General features: G+C 39.9%; 1 protein-coding gene across 2 annotated transcripts in view; it reads right to left on the minus strand.

Annotated features, from left to right (window-relative positions):
* Positions 1-13,767, minus strand: part of edar (ectodysplasin A receptor) — a 39,642-nt gene extending 25,875 nt beyond the window's left edge. For both annotated transcript variants that reach the window (XM_051403955.1, XM_051403954.1), the window contains exons 1-2: positions 13,565-13,767; positions 215-280 (exon numbers count right to left, since the gene is read on the minus strand). In XM_051403955.1, the coding sequence (XP_051259915.1) occupies positions 215-265 (51 nt within the window). In that variant the 5' untranslated portion in view covers positions 266-280; positions 13,565-13,767. The remainder of the gene's footprint in view (positions 1-214; positions 281-13,564) is intronic.
* Between the last annotated feature and the right edge of the window lie 5,987 nt (positions 13,768-19,754).

Genomic DNA, 19,754 nt, shown 5'->3' on the forward strand with positions numbered 1-19,754 from the left:
TGTGGAGTCAGTTGTGGCTGTGATCCATACTGACGGACCAATCCTGAGGATACCAGAAATATAATGAGGATTTTGGAGCTACTGCTTGACAGTTTTTTAAAGAGTGGAAGGGGAAGCAAAAGGAAGGAGGAGGTGAAGCAGAGGAGGAAAAGAAAAAAAGAGAGGCAATTAAAGAGGAAGAGACAGGAAACCAAGGGAAAGAATGAAAACTTACTAATAATAAGGACAGAAAGATGGACTTCTTCTGACTTCTCCTCTCTGACATCTTTGCGTCTTCTTCCTAGAGACCACAGAGAAAGACAAAGAGAAATTGAGACTGGTTGTAATGCAATCACACTTCTGCACCAAACTTCACTTACAAAACAGCAAAGTCATGAATCTAAGCATTCCTGCCAACAGTAGTGCTGTCAGTGGGCACGTTGTGTGTGTGTGTGTGTGTGTGTGTGTGTGTGTGTGTGTGTGTGTGTGGCCCAGATGAGTTCACTGTCCCGTTAACCATCACGTCATTGCCCATAAACATGTAATAGCAGCAGAACAGCCCGTGGCATTCCTCTGGCTCATAACTGCAAGCACACATCACCGTTGGCTAACCTCTGCTTCAATAAAGGTGGGTGATATCACTTAATAACATTTAATTATCTGCCTATTTCTTTGCTATGTCTCTCTCATACTTGGGTTAAAGTTTTTGTCCAAATCCAAAACTTAGTTGAAATGCCAGTAAAAACAGCATTTGACTCTGGTTTCACACCTGCGAGTGCTATAACTAGTACTTGTAATACTACTGTTTCATAGTAGCTTTGTACTGCATGAGGGTGTTAAAGTTAGGCTCGAGAGTAATATTGAATCGAATTGATAAGAAAAATATATATATTTCAGTTCACAGCTCCACCAAAATGAGTTTAAAGTTAAAAAACATTTGGTAAATGGCTGAGGTACTACTCCACACGCACAGTGGCTGTGATACCGAAGTGGACGTTGGGTAAACAGTCATTAGGAGATTGCCTGTTTGTTTTAGCAACCAAGCTGAATTATTCTGTGTCCTGCGGCTGACTGCTTTAATGGCTTTGGCAAGAAAACTAACAGGTTGCAAAGGTGTAAAAGCCCCGAAAGCACCGGGTAAGAGAGAAATGTGTCAAGATGTGTTTGTTACTTGTGAAATGATGGCTGGTTGGTTGGCTGTACTTTTAATGCTGTTGATAGCAACACTTTGTAAAGTCTGCATGGTTTTCTCTCAGAAGGCATGAGTTAACATATATCTGCATGTTTGTGTGGGTCCATGTGCATGTGTGGTAATGGGTGTAATTGCTTGTTTCTTTCTTTGTACATGTGTCCCCAAGATCAAGCTTCAAATGTATTTACTGTGTGTTGGTTTTGCCTTGATCTGCACTGAGCATGGAGCATTCGTATGTCGGTGTGTGTGTGTGTGTGTGTGTGTGTGTGTGTGTGTGTGTGTGTGTGTGTGTGTGTGTGTGTAAATAATGTCGTCATATTGTAATTGAAAGGATATGTGTTGGCTAAGGTCTTTGGTAAAAAAAAATCACCACTAAGGCCACATTTGAATTGAAACGATGAGGCCAGAATCACAAACAACTTGCAAATAAAATATAGATATATAACCAGAAAACACAGAGTCCTCTGGTGTAAATCACTGCCCTCAAATGGAAAAGTTTAATAGTAAGAAACAGCAAATCGTTCAGTGTCCTCTGAGGTTTGCACTCTTTGAATCATTGCTAGAACATGTGCTTTTTACTTGAAGCTGAGTTGTTGCTTTGCTCACTGTTTACTCGACTCACACACACACACACACACACACCAAAACCTCGGTTTTGTTTTCTTTTAATGTCTATAAAAATACACAGCACAAGCAGCTTGCATCCATGATTAAACAGAAACATATTCATTTAAAGGGCCACCCAATAAATTATGTAATATTCACGACACATCCCATTTTCCCAAGCATGCCACTGGTTTTTTTTTATCCTTTATCCGTGTGTGTGTGTGTGTGTGTGTGTGTGTGTGTGTGTGTGTGTGTGTGTGTGTGTGTGTGTGTGTGTGTGTGTGTGTGGTCTTTAGACAGGGTTGCAGTACAGATAAGAGCATGCTGACTGAATGCTGCTTCTGTCTGCTTCCTGAAGCATGTAGGCTTCCACAAATAATGTGGAGCTGCTGGGTGTTAAATGACTCTCTCCAATTATCATTTATAATTTGCTTCTAATCTACAAGTAATTACAAGGTTTCATTTAATATTTTGAACTAACAAACTCCACCATATCAGTGTCAATAAGGCTTAGGGAATGAAAATGCACTGTCCTTTGATCAGCTCAGCAAGTGGATAAATTAATTTTCTGGCCATTAAGATCAAATATAAGTCACTGTTTTGTAATGACGAATATAATACATGAAAATGAGAACTGGATACCATCAGCAGCCTCAAAAACATAACACTTACGAACATTCCTGTCTACCAAAGCAACATTTATTTTTACAGCAAAATAAGATTTTAAATCATATTTATGTACGCTGGATTAGTAAAGACGACAAGCCCAAACACTAACCTTGATGGAGTGAAAGCAAGCGCTCACTGGCACACACTGGATATACACAAACGCACCTTTAATTACTGTTATTAAGTACATTTCTCATGGAGTCCCTTTGAGTGTTAATTACTAGATGTAAAAGAACGATGCAGGTAGAAGTATAGATGTGTATATAGATACTTTTCTTGGCCATGGAAGATGAATGTCTGATTTCCTCGTTTGACAGGAGACCCTGTGAGATCCTAAACCCCACTGCTAACACACCTGCGTCAAATCCACTCACACTAACAGTGTGAGGAGTTAAATATATACACAGACAAACCTTTTACTGGGGTTACTCATATGGAACCATGGAGCATTTTTGGTTTAATGCTACAGTACCTTTTTATTTGGATATAAAATTTCCAGTTAAGTTTTTTTTTTTCTTTTTCCAATGATGTACATTAAAATAAAATAACAATTCTGTCAGGAGATTTCTCAAAGGGATGAATCTCCAATCCTGGTCATATAACCTTCATTTATAATAAAGAACTTTGCATATGTGACTTGATAAACATATCCCATTAGTCACTCATATGGTTCCCTTTGCACAATTTGCAACAATAATAAAAAAATTGAATTGTTTAAATGTGAAATTGGCAGCGTATGTAATCATCTAATGTTTATGTTTTGTATTGTAACTAGTGTGATGTTCTTACAGCACAACAAAAAGTAAGAAGGAAATAAATCACTAACCTTTACCAAGTTTTAGTTGCCTAAACCTGACCATACATTAGTGGTTCTGGGCTGGTATAAAGCCTAGGGCTAGTGGTAGCCATTCAATATATTGAAACATAATACAATACTGTATGCAAGGAAATTATTTTATAGACATATGCTGTTTTATTTCACTAACATTCAACATGGGTCCTTTTTTATTAGTTGCTTCCCCTATCATTGTTGATGATTGATAAAAATTGAGGGGTGAGAGAATGTGAACTTTTTTTTTGGAAGGAGCAAGCCAGGGGAGCATGCCACAAAAAGAACCACTGCCTTAACCTCAGGGGCAGCAGACCAGAAAACAAATGCACTGACACTGTAGTTTTCTGCATAATAGCATGTTATTGATTGATGTGCCCTAAGGTCACAACAGTTCAATTCAACACAACAAGAGAGAGGGAGGAAGAAGCCGCCATTATCTGATATCTCAGGTCAAAATCTGTCTGTCTGGCTCCAAAACCTCTGATTTCACTCTTCCATGTCGCAGACTTGAGTGAAAAACCTTCTGATCTTCAATGATGGCTAATTCCCCAACCTCGAGGGTTTGATCTTGCTTAATTACAGCTTACACACACACACACACACACACACACACACACACACACACACACAACACATTAACAAATAGATATATGGCCTATAAATACACAGAGTTGGCTTCTGAGGGCAGAATAGGCTTAATTGCACGAGATCTTGTGGTAAGACCACAACCGGTATGTGTGTGTGTGTGTGTGTGTGTGTGTGTGTGTGTGTGTGTGTGTGTGTGTGTGTGTGTGTGTGTGCATGTGTGTGTGTGTGTGTGCATGTGCATGTGTGCATGTGTGTATGGGGTTGTGTGTCACTGCTGAAGAGATAAAAGGGTAGAAAGCACTTTTTTTAAATCAGGAAACGAAGAACTGCCAAATGGCTGTGGACCCCCTCAAGGCTACTCATTACGGGGTTAAAGTGATGCACGTACATTCACACACACACACACACACACACACACACACACACACACACACACACACACACACACCACTGTGTTTGAAGACTCTCAGTGTCTCCTGACACTCTCTTCTACCTCTTTCTACCCTCTCTCTGTCTCTCTAACCCTCTCTCTCTGTCGGGGCAGGTCTGAGATGAAAGTCAGCCCAAGTCTTTCGTCCCCCGAGGGTATTAATCTTCCAACGACCACATAATCTCTGATAAATAACCCTTCTGTCTTTAGCTGTGTCATTACCAGGTTGAGTCTGTGCAGTTCTTTGTGGCACCAGTTCATACTGGACAGCTCCCAGTATGGACGTCTGAATTTAAAGCACGGTGCTGCTGCAGAAAAACAGCTGAGCTGATTTTTTTCTAGACAAATTGTTAAAACATTATTTTGCAATGTTTGCTAGACTGAATTTGATTTTTGCAACCTCCCTCTCTCCCTCCCTTCATTAAGTCTGTCTTCATCTCTATTTTTCATTTCATTTTTTTGTCAGCAGTAGAAATCCAATATGAAATGCCACATAACTATGGGAAGACAATTTACTCTGCTTCATTAAAAAAATGCACAAACCCTTTGACCTCAAAAATTCATACAATGCAATTCAATTCAATGAGGCCTATATAAAGACATCTTTCATCAAAACTCCCTGGCCTACAGTGACAAGTATAATGCCATAATATCGTTAAGAATCCAGCTCACAACTTCAAAGTGGAATTTAGTCTGTATTGATATGGACTGCAGCTAAATATGACAGCTAAATGTGACAGACTTGGCTAAAAGTCATTGTAAGGATGTTTAGACCCTGTAGGTGAAAGGTGGGTTTGCCATATGGAAATTCCCATAGACGAGCTCATACAAACACACATACATTAATAAAACAAGGACTCGTGTTTATTCTCTACACTAATTTTTTGGCATTGGGAGCAGGCATCCTCCCACAACTGCCAGTCAGTCTCTTGTTATTCATCCTTGCATTTCTATTCTTTGTGGTAATGATTTAGACCTTACTGTGTAAGTGTGTGTTCATTTCTGTAAACAAAGCATTATTTCATTATTATTACTGTAGGACTGGCTCAAGTCCACTAATCAAGTGAAAGGGTCTTGGCTGACTAAGAATATTTTAAAACACTTTAGGTTATGTTAGTTGTGTTTTTTTAATGGGAAATGGGCTATTCATCATTACTTGTAAACAATAGTCACATCTCTGGTACCACAATCATACTGACAAAGTATGTATTTCCCAATTCCCTATGTGATGTAGCCTTTTTCATTGCTAACTCTGCCTTTGGTCTCAGGGCTGGAGTGTAACATTTGGGAGATTCACAAAATCACCAAGATCCCACAGCAAAATGCAACAAGTTCAATGGAACACACAACTGAGCCAAAGGGGTCCGCTACCCAACAACTGAACCCAAGCAGATACCGTAGATCCAGCCGGTTTCAAGATAAAAAACAAAACAAAACATTACTTAATTATTATCTAACAATGTGTACCGAGCTGCGCCCAAGACCATCTCCAGAGTAGGGCCAAAATGCACCCAACCAACTGCACCGAGTCAAACCGAGTCGAGCCAAGCCTGCACATGTGTATGGAAAAGAGTAACTTGTGAATGAAGCACATTTATTTTGTTGTTTGGGTCATTTAAGTGGCAAATGCCAAAAACAGCAATTAGCCTACTTCAAATATTCTTTATGTACATGTACAATAAACCGACCAGCTTTGTTTGGATTTCGGAAAACAAATAGTGCTCAAATTATGACACACAAGAGGCAGAAAATGTGCCAACACTCAACTAGTTTGGTGCACTAAAGGGACTAAACCTGTGCCAACTTTGGTTGTTGTTTACTGGACCATATAATGGATACTACAGTGGTAAACATTGATCATTCTGTCTCTTTTCCTGTCTCATTAATTTAATTCCATTCATTGATTTTATCTGGAAATAAGCCAAATAAGTTTCTGCATTGTACTATATATCTTTCTACCTTTATGCCATTGCCACAGTGTCATTACCAACGGATTCTGTGGGAAATGGCTTTTCACCATCTGTGTTTAACCCTGTAAAGGATATTCATTATGCCGGCTGATAATGACTTCCTGCCCGATTAAGTAATAGGCTAATCAGTGGCAAAGGCACTCGGCCAAGGAGCAGACCAATGAAGAAGATGAAGATAGTGTTTAGAGGATGGTTTGTGGGCTCTTCCATGGCACTTCATTTCTGATGACAAATAAATCTGCAGCATGCGGTTCCAGGGGTCTCTGTCATCCTGATTCTGGTATTTCTAAAAGGAAAATCTGTTTTCCATTGAAATCGTTCCCTTTCTTCTCTTGCTTATTTTTTTCTTTCAAGCAACCTCCTCTCCTGTCTTTTAATCTGATATATTTTAAATCTAAAGATCTGATCAGTCTGTAAATTAAACATCATTTTGGCCCCAAAGATCAGCTAACCAAGATATCGACCAAACCCTACCATAAACACACTCTCCCACACATAATCCCTCTGCTTCCAGGCCATAAACGAGTTCCAAAGGGAATCAATGCAGTGCTGAGGAGTTACGTATATCCCTGAAGAAGCCAATTATTTGATCCTTTTACAGACCGACTTCTCAACCTGCCAAATCCAAAAGAAGATCTCAAACTCACTCTCACACACACTCCAAATCCTGTCGTTTTCCAGGCAACCAAGCAGCAAGTATATCACTAACACCATCTTTGAGCCCCTGACAGAAGCAGAGATGGTCGTTAGCTTGACCAGACATGAAGCAGATGTCAGTCTAAAGAAAACGCTGTTAGGAATGTAGATCATTTCTGTAAGGGTAAGCACTGTTTGTTTTATATATATTGTCCCACTTCACATTAGGGATGGGAATTGATTGGACTTTATTGATACCAGTGCTATTATCGATCCTGCTTATCGGTCCAATTCTTTGTCGATTCCCAAACTGAGTAGCCCTACAGAGGTTTTCAGCATTAACGCAACTTTTTTATTATGTCTGAGTCCAAAGACAATATAAAAAGAGAAGAGTTACAGTGATTGAGTTTCTGCATAAAACTTTGGTTACGATGGATCGGACAATTAGGAACCAGTTCTCAACTGGAATAGGTTATTGATTTCCATCCCTACTTCACATGTCAGTGCTAAGTATACAACTTCACGCCAACTAAACCAAACAAACTAGCTTTAACAGTAGCAAATATAAGGGCCTGTCCACACGAAGTTTTTTTTGAATCCAGATAAATAATTTATCGTATCGGCCTCGCGTCCAGACAGATACGGCGTTTGAAAATCCGAAAACGCTGGATTGCCCGGAGTCGTCTGAACGGCGAAAGACGCGTCATAACAACAACAACAATGGCGGACTACTACTACTTGTTTGTAAACAGCGCATGCTCCATGGCTTCTGTTCCGGTTATAGTATATTGGTGTGGCGGCGTCACAGCGCCACATACAGGCCTGGCATATGTACTACAGCGTTTTGGGTCATTTCAGTGAATCCGTGTGGACGCAGATATTTCTGGAAACGACGCCGTGTTTAAGGAGATTTTTTTCGAAACAACATCGTATTGGGTGAGGCCGCGTATTCGTGTGGACAGGCTCTAAATCTAGCTAGCTTCATCTACCTAGCTATTGAGCGACAACAGACTAACAGGTTAAGCAGCATAATTTCATAATTAATGAAAATGAAATACATGCTGGGAAATTATAACAGTTAAAGATTAATGATATGAATTCTCACAGGTAATAAAATGTCAACCAAGTAGGATTGTAGATAAAACATGTAACAGAAAACCACTAATGGATTTTCCCTCTATCAAGTTACTGCAGTCTGTCATTTAAACCTCCACAAGCTCTGGTGAAAAACCCACTCTAATAAGACTACTTTTAGCATATTTTTTAATCTTTACACTGAATGATTGTGCCTATGATTCTATCCACTTTTTTCCTGTAAGGTCTTCCACTTAAGTAGGTCAACGATGAAGGACTTGTACAACTACAGCCCCCACAAAGTGAATGCTAACACTGTAATTGTGAATTCTGAATTCTGAGGATATTATAATGAGAGAAACTAGTCTTACAATTTTCTAGAATAAAAAGAAATCAGGCAATTTCATTCGGTCTTAATACCATGTCATTAACTGTACAGCGGCCATAATCATCTACCTGTCCTTCTAATAATCTGCTTGAAAAGCATCAAAACACGCCTCAGTTCAAGTGTTACTGAATGTTCTTCTCCATCTCTCTGTAATAATTCCTAGTGTGCGTTCAAGAATTTGGCCATTCCGCTGTCAATCCACTTTTAAGTAATTATAAGTGCCCCTGTCTGTCTTTTTTTGTGAAGTGAATTATGAAGGAGGAATGTGCTGCTGGCATTCTGTCTCCTTTTCTATGATTTGGAGGCAGCTGGAGAGTAAATAGAGGGGTGGTGGCAGGGCTGTCAGTCAAATTAGACCAACCGCTTTCACATTCAGCTGAATCAGACCATGAGTGTGTCTCGAAACTTCTCTAAACAGAACTTACTGATTGGACAGAGATCTAAACAGAAAGAGACAGCACTATAGTGGCAATGTCATCAATCATTATCACATTTCTGTAATTCAGTCTCATACATTGCTCTACTGACATGTTTGCAAATGTTCAGTCCCATTCCCCTTGCACTTTTCTATAGGTTTATTAGTCTTCCTCATTGCTAAAGGAAGTCAAACTCACTGAACAAAGTAGCCATCAAGGCTCAGTGATCAGGAACTAAATGAGCCAGAAATAGATAAGTCTCATTTGGAACGTGATTACTGTCTAAGTTTGATGTGAAAATAAACCCATGATTAAAGTGATTTCCAACTTTGGAGACAGACGCAAACCTCAGACAACAGCTGGCTCTCGTCTGCTGACTAGAAACTCAGTTTACTCCAATCCCATCATCCAACTACAGCATCACAGTTTATCAGCGTGAACTGTATTTTCACAGGAGTGTCAAAACATGCTTTGCAGCAACTTGAATTCCCGCCGACAATTCAGACTAGAAAACTACTGTAACTGGAACACACAGAGAGATGATGGCTCAAATATCATCTACAGCAGAAAGACTCCATGTAACTACTTATTTTCTTAAATAATGTGCAGATCTTCTAAGCAGCAGAGAAACACACCACCAATAATATTAATGCTGACTTAAATATATTGCCAGAGCACTAAATGAAAAATGTGTGTTTGTGTATGTGCGTGTGTGTGTGATGTTTCTTCATCTCTCTTCATCTTTTGATTGCTTTAATTACAGACTTACTGTCAGCTTCCCACTCAGTGCGCAGGGAAAAACAAACTCTTAGGGCACATGAAAAGAAGTCTCACACACACACACACACACACACACACACACACACACACACACACACTCTCGTAACGCACACCTATCCCAGCTCCAGTCAGTCAGTAGTCTCTTTGATTCTCTGCCTGCCGGTGATCTGTCTTTCATCATCTCCTCTCCCTGATCCCTTGTTCCCTTCTTTAGCTCTGCTGGGGCAGAACATCTCTCTCCCTGTCTCTGTCTCTGTTTATTTTGCAGCGGCTGTAGGTGGGAAGCCTAATCTGCCACTAGCCATCATCTGCACGTCTTATTGCTTCCCTTTAACTAACCTGCCGTAGAGGGATCACAGAACAGTGCCATCCTCTCAGTCTTTTATATATTAGGATAAATGTTTTTGGGAAAGTGTGTCTCTTATGATGCTTACTTTGTTATATAATAATCCCTTTGTTTCTAGACAATACAGTATAATGAACCATTAAAGAATGTACCACACAAGAATACTACCACCGCTCTAGTATAAATGACTTTACTTAAAACATTGGTTTTCAGTCAAATAAATTAGCATTGTATTCTACGTCAGCATTACATTAATAAACTGTAGGTTTGTAGTAGCCTTTGTGGGGGTTTCGTACAAACAAATCTGAGGGCTCTTGGAGTGTTTCTTGCGGGTGGATAATTCTAGTCTGAGCAGCAGCTAGTCATGACGGATGGATGTGGTTGTGAGGTCTGAGGAATCTGCAAAGCGCAAATCCTCCTCAACCCATTGAAAAAGTAAAGCGTTTAAGTACTTAGCGGATTGAAAGTTGCAAACCAACAGAAGCATTCATGCTTACTTCTAGTAATGCATATTTTCACCTGCCACCATGAGCTACACCGGGTAGGCATAGTAAAGATCACGCAATCGCCTCAGATCCTACACCCATCTAAACAGGGGTCCGCTCACTAGCTTCCCACCTGCCAACTGTCTCACCAGCCAATACAGAAACACAAAATCTTGGGAAAGAGTTCTTCCTTTAAGCACCCAACACCACAAAACAATCTGTTTTAGCTTCATCTCAAGGCACAAACGCAAAGATTTGTGTGTATTATATAAACTATGATTCTCAAGACCTCAATCAGAATGTATTTTTTTCCACAATGTAAGACATTAAGTGCCAGACTCTCAGAAGAAGAAATTGATGAGTAACTGAAGTAGGTTACCCATACGGAGGACTCTTAAGTAGACACAAATTAGACCACAAACCCCAATTTGATTAAACTTGCTCCCCCGGGCCTACATGGAGAGGTTTCAACTGTTGATTTAGTATTGGTTTGTTGAACTGTCTGCACTGCGCATGGGGAAACAATCGCGGTGAGAGTGAAACCTATGATTAGAAACGTTTTTTTCCTTTTATGTTGCTTCACTGAGATTATTGTGTGTAAATTAAAATATAATGAAATGCAGCTACCTCTCATTCTGCCGAGGACCTCATGGAAGCCCCTCGGGGAGTCCTGGAGATCCACTGCCTTATTCTAAGTAACCTTGACTGTTCCTGGTGACTGTGAGCTGTGTAGCAATAATTAGCGACGCCGCCTGAGGAGACGGTTTTGATGGCAAATTATTTAGAACACAATAAGGAAGGTTTTATTGTCAGAAGAAGCCTTTTGTTTCTTGTTTTTTCAACAGAGTGCATACTGCATGTTTGAGCTGTATCAGATCCTCAGCATACTGATTACTGAATACTTCAGAAATGCTGTCAGGGTAAAACCCTGCTGATAGGCCTTGCAAATTCACATTAATTAATACTTATTTTCCAGTGCTTTCAGCAATCTCAACATAGACTTAAATATACTTATACTTATACTAATATGAATTTATTATTGATACTTCATGACTGCATACCTACAATAAGTACAAGTTAATTAAACTGTCACTTTGGACTTTAATACAAGGACTTTTTATGTTTTTTTTATTAAAAATACTAATGCACATGTTGAAAGCTACTCTTTTTGTTTTACTAGTACGACTTTTACACTAAATCTGACTAAAGTACTAAGAAGTATTTGAGTGAAGTCGTTTTGTACTTTTTCCAGATGTAATAAAAATCCTGAAAACAAATCACTGTAGGGATGAAGTTGACAACAACATTTTACTTTCATTGGATTTATCTTCTACTGGATCTCTGGATTGTCTCTATAAATCTATAAATAAGTCTTACATTCTCATAGACAATTATTACAATCCTATACATTACAATATGTAAAGGAATACTATAGTTCTTGCACATGGTCCTGGCTCTTGTAAGGCAGTTTGGATAAAAGGCTCAACCAAAAAGTTGTGCCATAAATTAAATGTAGTAACCTAATGAGCTGAAATAACTTAACTTCCATATGTAAACTCTCTGACGTATTTAGTAGAATTTGGTCTTAGATGTGTGAAGCATTATGAAACATTCAACCCTAACAGGCCTCCTGAGCTCTATAAATTTCTCGACGGGGGGAAATGGATATGCTGTGTGGATTGGAATCAGCTGTGAAATAAATCTCAACAATAACTTTCACAAGAAAAACCCAAGAATCTCTTCCCTTTCAATGATATCACTCCAAAATAAATAGGGTCATTGTGTGAATTCTAGTACCAAGCAGCATTAAGCGACAGAGCGGCGAGTAAGTAAACAAATTATTCACGTCAGTCTAGTATAGGATGATCATGACTACAGGCGCTGGCTTTGTTAGTTTTTTTGCCTTCATCCCTTTAATCCTCAGAAACCATATGAACCGCTTTTGAAGATGAGTTACACTCCCTCCCCTGTTTCTTCTCTGTGTCTCCTTCGCCTTTCTACCTGTGAACATGAAAGAGTCAATGGCAGCAGAGACGCGCTGTGCTGGGGGCTGCAGGGGGAGAGAGAGACACAGATAGAAAGATAGAAAGAGGGAGAGAGAGGGGGGGGGGCGGAGGGAGGGGGGATAGAGTCAGATTGATTTCCACCTCCAGCAGCTACAGTTCAAAGCCAGCCAGCAGACTTCAGAGGCTCGGCAGGACCCGGCATGTCCCCAGCCGGGCCGAGCTGCCTGTCTGCGGGCAGGACTTCCCCCGGGGCCCCGGGGCCCGGGACAGTCAGGCGGCACCAAAAAAAACAATTATGCAGATAGAGGAGAAAGGTGTGCAAGGTCACAAACGCACACTTGCTCAAACACACAGCCAAAAATACAGTGTCATAGGCAATCTCTGCGACACATCATATACCACAGGAGAGATAGGGCTTATTTAGCAGCATTGAAATGATTTATTATCAGGAAATTAATTACCCAAACTCCTTTGCTACTGCGTGGTTTTCTGTTATGTCCACACTGATCAAAATCATCACTCAGTCAGTGTTCACATCATGTTTGGGATTCAAAAATCACAGCCTTCTCAAAGAGCAATTCAGGCCTCAACTCTGGAGCTAGGGATGTGAGAAACAATCCCATTTGTCTTCCACCTTGGGCTACAACCTTTGCACCAACACGTACGATACCTCTCACATACTTCAGAATGTATTTGGGGATATGCTTGTTACACACCGACGGTACTCAAAAAGGTATTTCATGTAGATGACATTCATGCAGATAATAATATTGGGAGTGTGTTCCTCCAATCTCATGCAAAACAAACATATCTACATGTATAGCCCTAGAGGTACATTTTGGCCTGTTGGAATCAGCATGTCAAATAAATAATATGTCATCCCAGAAAAACAGTGTTTGGTGTCACTTGTGCTACTTTGGACACAAAACAGCAATATAAACTTTATGGACTTTGTTTTCTTTTGAAATGCATTTGCACTATTTCTGTCCTAATGCCTGTATTTCCTACTGCAAAAACAATAACAATTCATACATATTTTTCTTAGAAGTAAAATTACTGTAAAGCACATGTTTGTTTGGCATAATAAGTGTTGCTCAGGAATTTCCCCTAAGTCTTGCAGCAATCCGTCCTTGCATTCCTGAGAGCGGAGCTGCTCAGACGTCTTACCTGGAGCTCAGAGAGGGGGGCACAATGGTCTGGTTTCTCTGCTGCACAGCGGGGTCTGCCGGCGGCTGATCAGTCCCGGTGATCGGTGATCAATGTCTTGCGTGGCGTCGGATAAGCATTGCCGAAGGACTGTCTCTCTACGAGTTTTTACTCCACACAGTCCAAGTTGTGTCTCAGCCTCCACTTTGGTGCATGTCGGTGTGTCTGCAGGCTCCTCCTTGATGAGAAAAAAAGTGAGAAGTTTTCTCCGCCCTGAATGAGAAACAGATTAACGTGTCCCAGGTAGACTGTCGGCGGGGGCAATTAACAGGCTGCAGGCTGCGACTCAACTCTGCCATCTAGTGTTCACAGGCTTGTAGTGGCAGCACCATGACTGGCTTAGACTGTACTTGTGACAGTGATCATCATAAAAACAGTAACACGAATCAGTTATATACCTTACACTTACTGTATACCTTGACAGGCATATGTATGTGCATGCAGCCATACATATTAGGGGCAATTAATCTGCCAGTTATTTTCTTATTTAATGAATTAATAGTTGGAAAATAGTAAAACATGTTCCCAGACTTCAAATTAGTTTCTTCTACTTATATATTTCTCTATATATTCTTCTTTATACATGCACAATGCTACTTATATTGCCACTACTACTACGACTACTTCTATTCCTACCACTACAATTTAACTACTGTTATTACTACTACGATGTCACTAATCTTAAATGGCCACACATCCAGAGAAAACGCTCAGTGTGCAGTTTCAGCAGCTGGTAGACATATATAACAATAATAACCACAATATTCATAGGTGGTAGTAGTAGTAACATGTATCACCATTGACATACTTAACATGATGCTTACACAACGCACACTAACATTTTGTTTCAGATGATAAAACGTCTTTGAAACAGAAGTTATAAATTAATTTGAGTGTGTGTGTGATGTGGATGACTGGTGCCTGTTGTCTGAGATGGACTAAAGCTTGGACTTTAGTCTTCATCTCCTCCTCCTCCTCCTCCTCCCTCTTTCCGCTGCTTTTCCTTTTCTCAGCCACAGGAAGGGTGAGATAAAAGAGGGGCTTTGAAAACGCTGGGAGTCCTGTAATTACTTACTCCCCCCCCTCTCTGTCTTTCCCTCCATCCATATTTTTTCTTTTTCTGTTTATCTTCATCTTCTCTCTCTTTCTTTGTCACTCTCTCCTTTTTTCTTTCACTTTCTCTCAATCTCTTTCCTTCTCTCTTATTCAATCCCCTTTTTTCCTCCTTTTCTCTCTGTCTCCCTGTCTCCCTCCTTCTTTTAGAAGCTCATTGATGTCGATCCAGGGGCTTCCTGACTGAAAAGGAGGATGAGAGGAGAAGAGATTAGATGAGAAGAGCGGATAAAGAGAGGATGAAGAGAGGATAACAAGAAGAGTGATGAGTTCTGCTGAGAGAATGATGGCTGCTCTGTCACAGACCGGACAAAAACACATATTAAGCAAAACCTGTATTTACTATGATGGATGGTGTAACACAAAAACACACGCACCTGACTCTGCATAAGGTGAAATGGTGTATAACGAGATAGGATATGTTGAAATAATGTGACATAAATAATATATGAGACAATACAATGAGACAGGCTGAAGCATAATGTGACAAAAAGATTAAACAAGATCAGATATGATGAGATAAGGGATTATTTGATAAGGGAGCATAACATAAAACGGTATAGGATTACATATCTCTTACATATTGCATGAATTGGCTCTTGCAGCATTAAACAGTAAGCTACACTAAAGAAACAAACAATGTAATGTAATGTAACAAATACAGATGGAATGCATCTGATAATGGAAACAAAACATAGGAGGAAAGAAAAACAGCATTTATAATGGAAATATGACCTCCAAAAGCCCATTAAATCATCTGGTAAGTGTTGTTTTGAAGCCTGTGGGTCTTATTGACGCATAGCGATATGTACATATACTTAAATATTTTTCTCTCAACACTAAAAATAGCATCATATGGGAAGAGGTGACTTCAATTTACTTTCCTTTACATTTCTAGCAGTATGTTGTCTTCACGTACTGCCTTACTGATTTGTACTTAGTGGGCCTGCTTTTGCTAAATTGTGCTAAACAAATGAGTTTTGGAGTTATGATTCTTAGTCCATGAATACATTTAATCGTTGGCAGAATATATTTCGAGTCTCTGCAAAGTCTTAAGGTCAACAAGCATTAATTTTGGAGATCAGAGTTTTTCGAGATTCAGCTGTCACAGACTGGCTATCCTGTTTTAACCCTCCCTCAGCACCACATCAAAGTACTGTAGCTCAGAGAAGATAGCAGTCAGTGGAAGCCTAATTTGCTACTTGGTATAATGAAGTTAGGATAACTTCAATTTGCAGCAAAATCATTAAAAACAAACTTCCTCATGCTCTTTATGTGCCCCCAAAGACTGAAAGGAGAAGTTTAAAATATGGTCTTGGTTAGACCATATTTTAAAAGAAAAAAGAAATAAAAAATGCAATAGCTGATATTTTTCTCCAGATATTTAATATTTACTAAACTATCCTCTGTGGGAAAGTGTACATTAGAACCAGAGGGCACAAAAACTCTCTATGGAATAATATAAACATAATTGTACATTGCTTACTGCCTGTAGGATATTGCCTGATTCAATGTTACATTAGAACCAATCCATGTTAAGTTCTTCCCACTGAACAAACACAAATAATGCATAATGCAAAACTAAAGGTCATACTTTTTTTTTTTTTTTTTTACATTAAAAAAAATATCACTCTTGGTAATCCTTCTTTACGATTAAAAGAAAACTTCAAGTGATTTCTCGAAGAACACACACACACACGCATTGTAAAAGTAAACCTACTGACTCTATGACCTTGTTAGTACCCCTGTTAGTATCCACGCCATGTACATTGTCTGTGTGAACACACTCACAGTCTCTAACTACTCTTCAACAAGGAAGCAGAGAAACCGGTTGCCATGGTAACTGCCGTGTCAGCTAACCTACTTTTGCATGAACGAACGACATTGGTGGATGGAAGAGAGGTGTATGGTACGTATAGGTACATGCAGAAGACCTACACACACTACATATTCATTATATTTGATCAGGCTCAGGCAAACTAGATTTAATCTTTCCCCAGAGGAATTCATGGAAGAACTCTTGTGTTTGCAGAGGCATGATGGAAAGGGAGAGAATGAGATTATTGATATTATTGATAAAGACTAGGATAATGAAGGTCTGTGAAACTTTGAGTTAGAAGGAAATAGCCATAAAAATTAGGAGTATGAATGCAGTGTCAGGTCAAGTCAAGTTTATTATCATAGTTCATCACCACGAGAATTTCCCAAAGGACAATGTTAATTTACAAAATAATTACATTTAATTAAAACAATTACATTTAGTTTGTGTGTTTATCGCAGCAATAAGGCTAAATATTGCAGTAAAGTATGCCTCAAAATAAAATGCTGAGCATAAAACTTATGGAAACAGATAACAGATAGGAGGCCTATCTCACCTTGCCTTGATTTAAGAAAACTGGACACCAGAATGAATGCAATACCAGCTTTTCTTAGGGGAAATGGGAAAAAAACTGCCATCTGGACTTGGACGTACACTTGTATCTCCACAATGCTAGTTACCATCCCTAATTGACACGTCTACTATTGAAGCAGCATCCACATTTTGTTTGTTATTGACAGCACTGCGTCCTACAGGGAGCCCTGACTATGCTGCTTAAATGGATTGAGGGGATTTTCACCCAATAATCATTTTTTGTTCGCTTCTCCCTGTAGTTCCCCTCTAATTCTGAATCATTGGCTGAGAATTGTATTAGGCAGATTAAAAACACTGGGCATGAGACATGAGTGGGTATGATAAAGAGTGAGAGAGAGAGAGAGACACCATGAGTTTGGGCTGGTTGCCAGAACTTGTCAGCCGCTGCACTAGTGAGGCATTCAAAATCAGGGCTTGACAACAACAACAACAACAACAATACACGTTTTTTTTTTTTATAGTGGCTGAATTACTGAAGCATTGCAATGTTCTGCAGCCATGGGGATGCAAACAGGCCTATAAGAAATGGCAGGTCTCTGTAGAGGAAACCCAAGGGGAGCTTCGTCTCACAGCTGAGCAAAAATGTCTTCAAGTTGACCTTCACTTGATTTTAGAAAGGTTTTTTTCAGTTATGAGTAGAGCTCTTTTCTTCGGATTTTGGGGCCTACTTTGATTTAATTTATGCTCCTTTGATTTGAGTAGCTGTAGAACACATGTGGCCATGGGCTGCAGGAGTAAATTAATTAACACTTCAGTCTTCAGTTCAATCCCTTGGCCAGATTTCATTACATAATGTGTATTTCAACAATTCATTGTCAGTGTCTGAACCATTATCCAGCCTCAAAATGTGTATGTGTGTGTGTGTAAATAGCACAATATTGTCATTATCAGATAAAATAACTATATCTTTGCAATACTATGACTTATGTAGCAGTAAGTACGTACTAAGCAGGCTTTGTTACAGAACACAACACTTTCAGTATCTGAATAATCAATGTAAATGCTGTGGGTTGCTCACAGCACACACACACACACACACACACACACACACCCACACACACACTCACTCTCCCTCCCTCTTTCTCATTGTATGTCTAAGCAGTCCACCCTCAGCTTTTCGTCGTGGGTGGTAAATAGCAGGGCCCACCCCTCGCCCAGGAAGGCGTCAGTATGTCACACATATACGCACTGACACACACACACACACACACACACACACAGGGACAAACATGCACACACATTTGGCTCAATCACTCCCTCCTACCCCTCTAGGGCTGAATGTGAGAGAAGAGCAGGTCTGAACAGGTGGACAGGCAAAGCAAGCCTGCAGTCACGGCTGAGAAACAACCCACACACACACACACACACACACCCTCGTCCTCCTTGTCCTTTGAGTGCGTTGTGTCCATCACGTAGCACATAGCAGAATTTATCCTCAAGGAATAACTCAGAGGAAGTGCTGCGGTTTTTACCTTCATCTTATCTATAGCTGTTAATATTGTTTCTGGGATATACAACATGATGTACACAGTTTCTGCTTCCCCCACTGGAAATTCATCTGAAGATATTTCATAATTGAATATTTTGTTTGTTTTATATGGTTTCACTTGACTACAATAATCCTATATAATCCCTTCAGGTGCAAGAATAATTGTTTTTTTTTTGTAAAGATTTATTTGCATTCACATCCTCAGTGTGTCTTGTAGTCTGTTCAGTGATTCTCAGCCTTTTTGGTGTCAAGAATCCCCAAACTGATACACATCAGGCTGCTGACCGGTATTTGATAAGATGTAGTCATCAGGAATCTCTGTCTGGTGATATTTAGTTATTCCATAACTGGTCGATGTGAAGATTGTGAAACCTATGCACAGAATAGTGATCTTAGCCAATTAAATGAAAAAAAAATAAAAATAAAAATATTCTAGTAGTTTTTCTGGGGACTCCTTGGAAGCCACTATAATGGGAAATTACAAGACATTTTCAGTAAAAATTTAACTTTATGGAGATTACAATTGTTCAAACCAGGAGAAACAAAAAAGATCAGCTGTTGGCCACCAGGCGTCGCCAGAAACCAATTTTTCCCAAAGCTCCGTTTTTCAGCTGGATGTAGTTACTGAGGTAATGAAAATGAAGTCTGTGCCTGCCAGGTGGGTGTCAGAAGGTAAGTCTCCCCATAAATTGAGACCGAGTCAGGTTCAGTTTCATTTGGCGTTTGGTCTCTACGCGCAAAACAAACCTGACATCTGTTTGGAAACTGTCTAAGACCATACTGAAGCACAGACATTAAATGTTCCGTTCTGCTTCAGACTTTAGGTGAAAATACTGAATACCACAGCAGAGGATTGAGCAGAACTGACGCCCGAATTCACTGACTGCCCATGGTACTTGCATTGGCTTGTCTTTGTGAGCGGGTGAGGTGACAGAAAACCTTTCAGCAACCTCTCAGGTGTGTTAGAAAGGTGTGACACCAGCCCCGTGTCTCCGTGTGAAGGTGTGAAGAAAGAGAGAAAAACCCTGACTGATAATAACTGAGCTGGCTGGTGGAGCTGCCTCTCTCTCTCTCTCTCTCTCTCTCTCTCTCTCTCTCACACACACACACACACACACACACACACACAGTCTGTA

Source organism: Dicentrarchus labrax, unplaced genomic scaffold, assembly GCF_905237075.1.
Source record: "Dicentrarchus labrax unplaced genomic scaffold, dlabrax2021, whole genome shotgun sequence".
NCBI classification, from domain to species: domain Eukaryota; kingdom Metazoa; phylum Chordata; class Actinopteri; family Moronidae; genus Dicentrarchus; species Dicentrarchus labrax.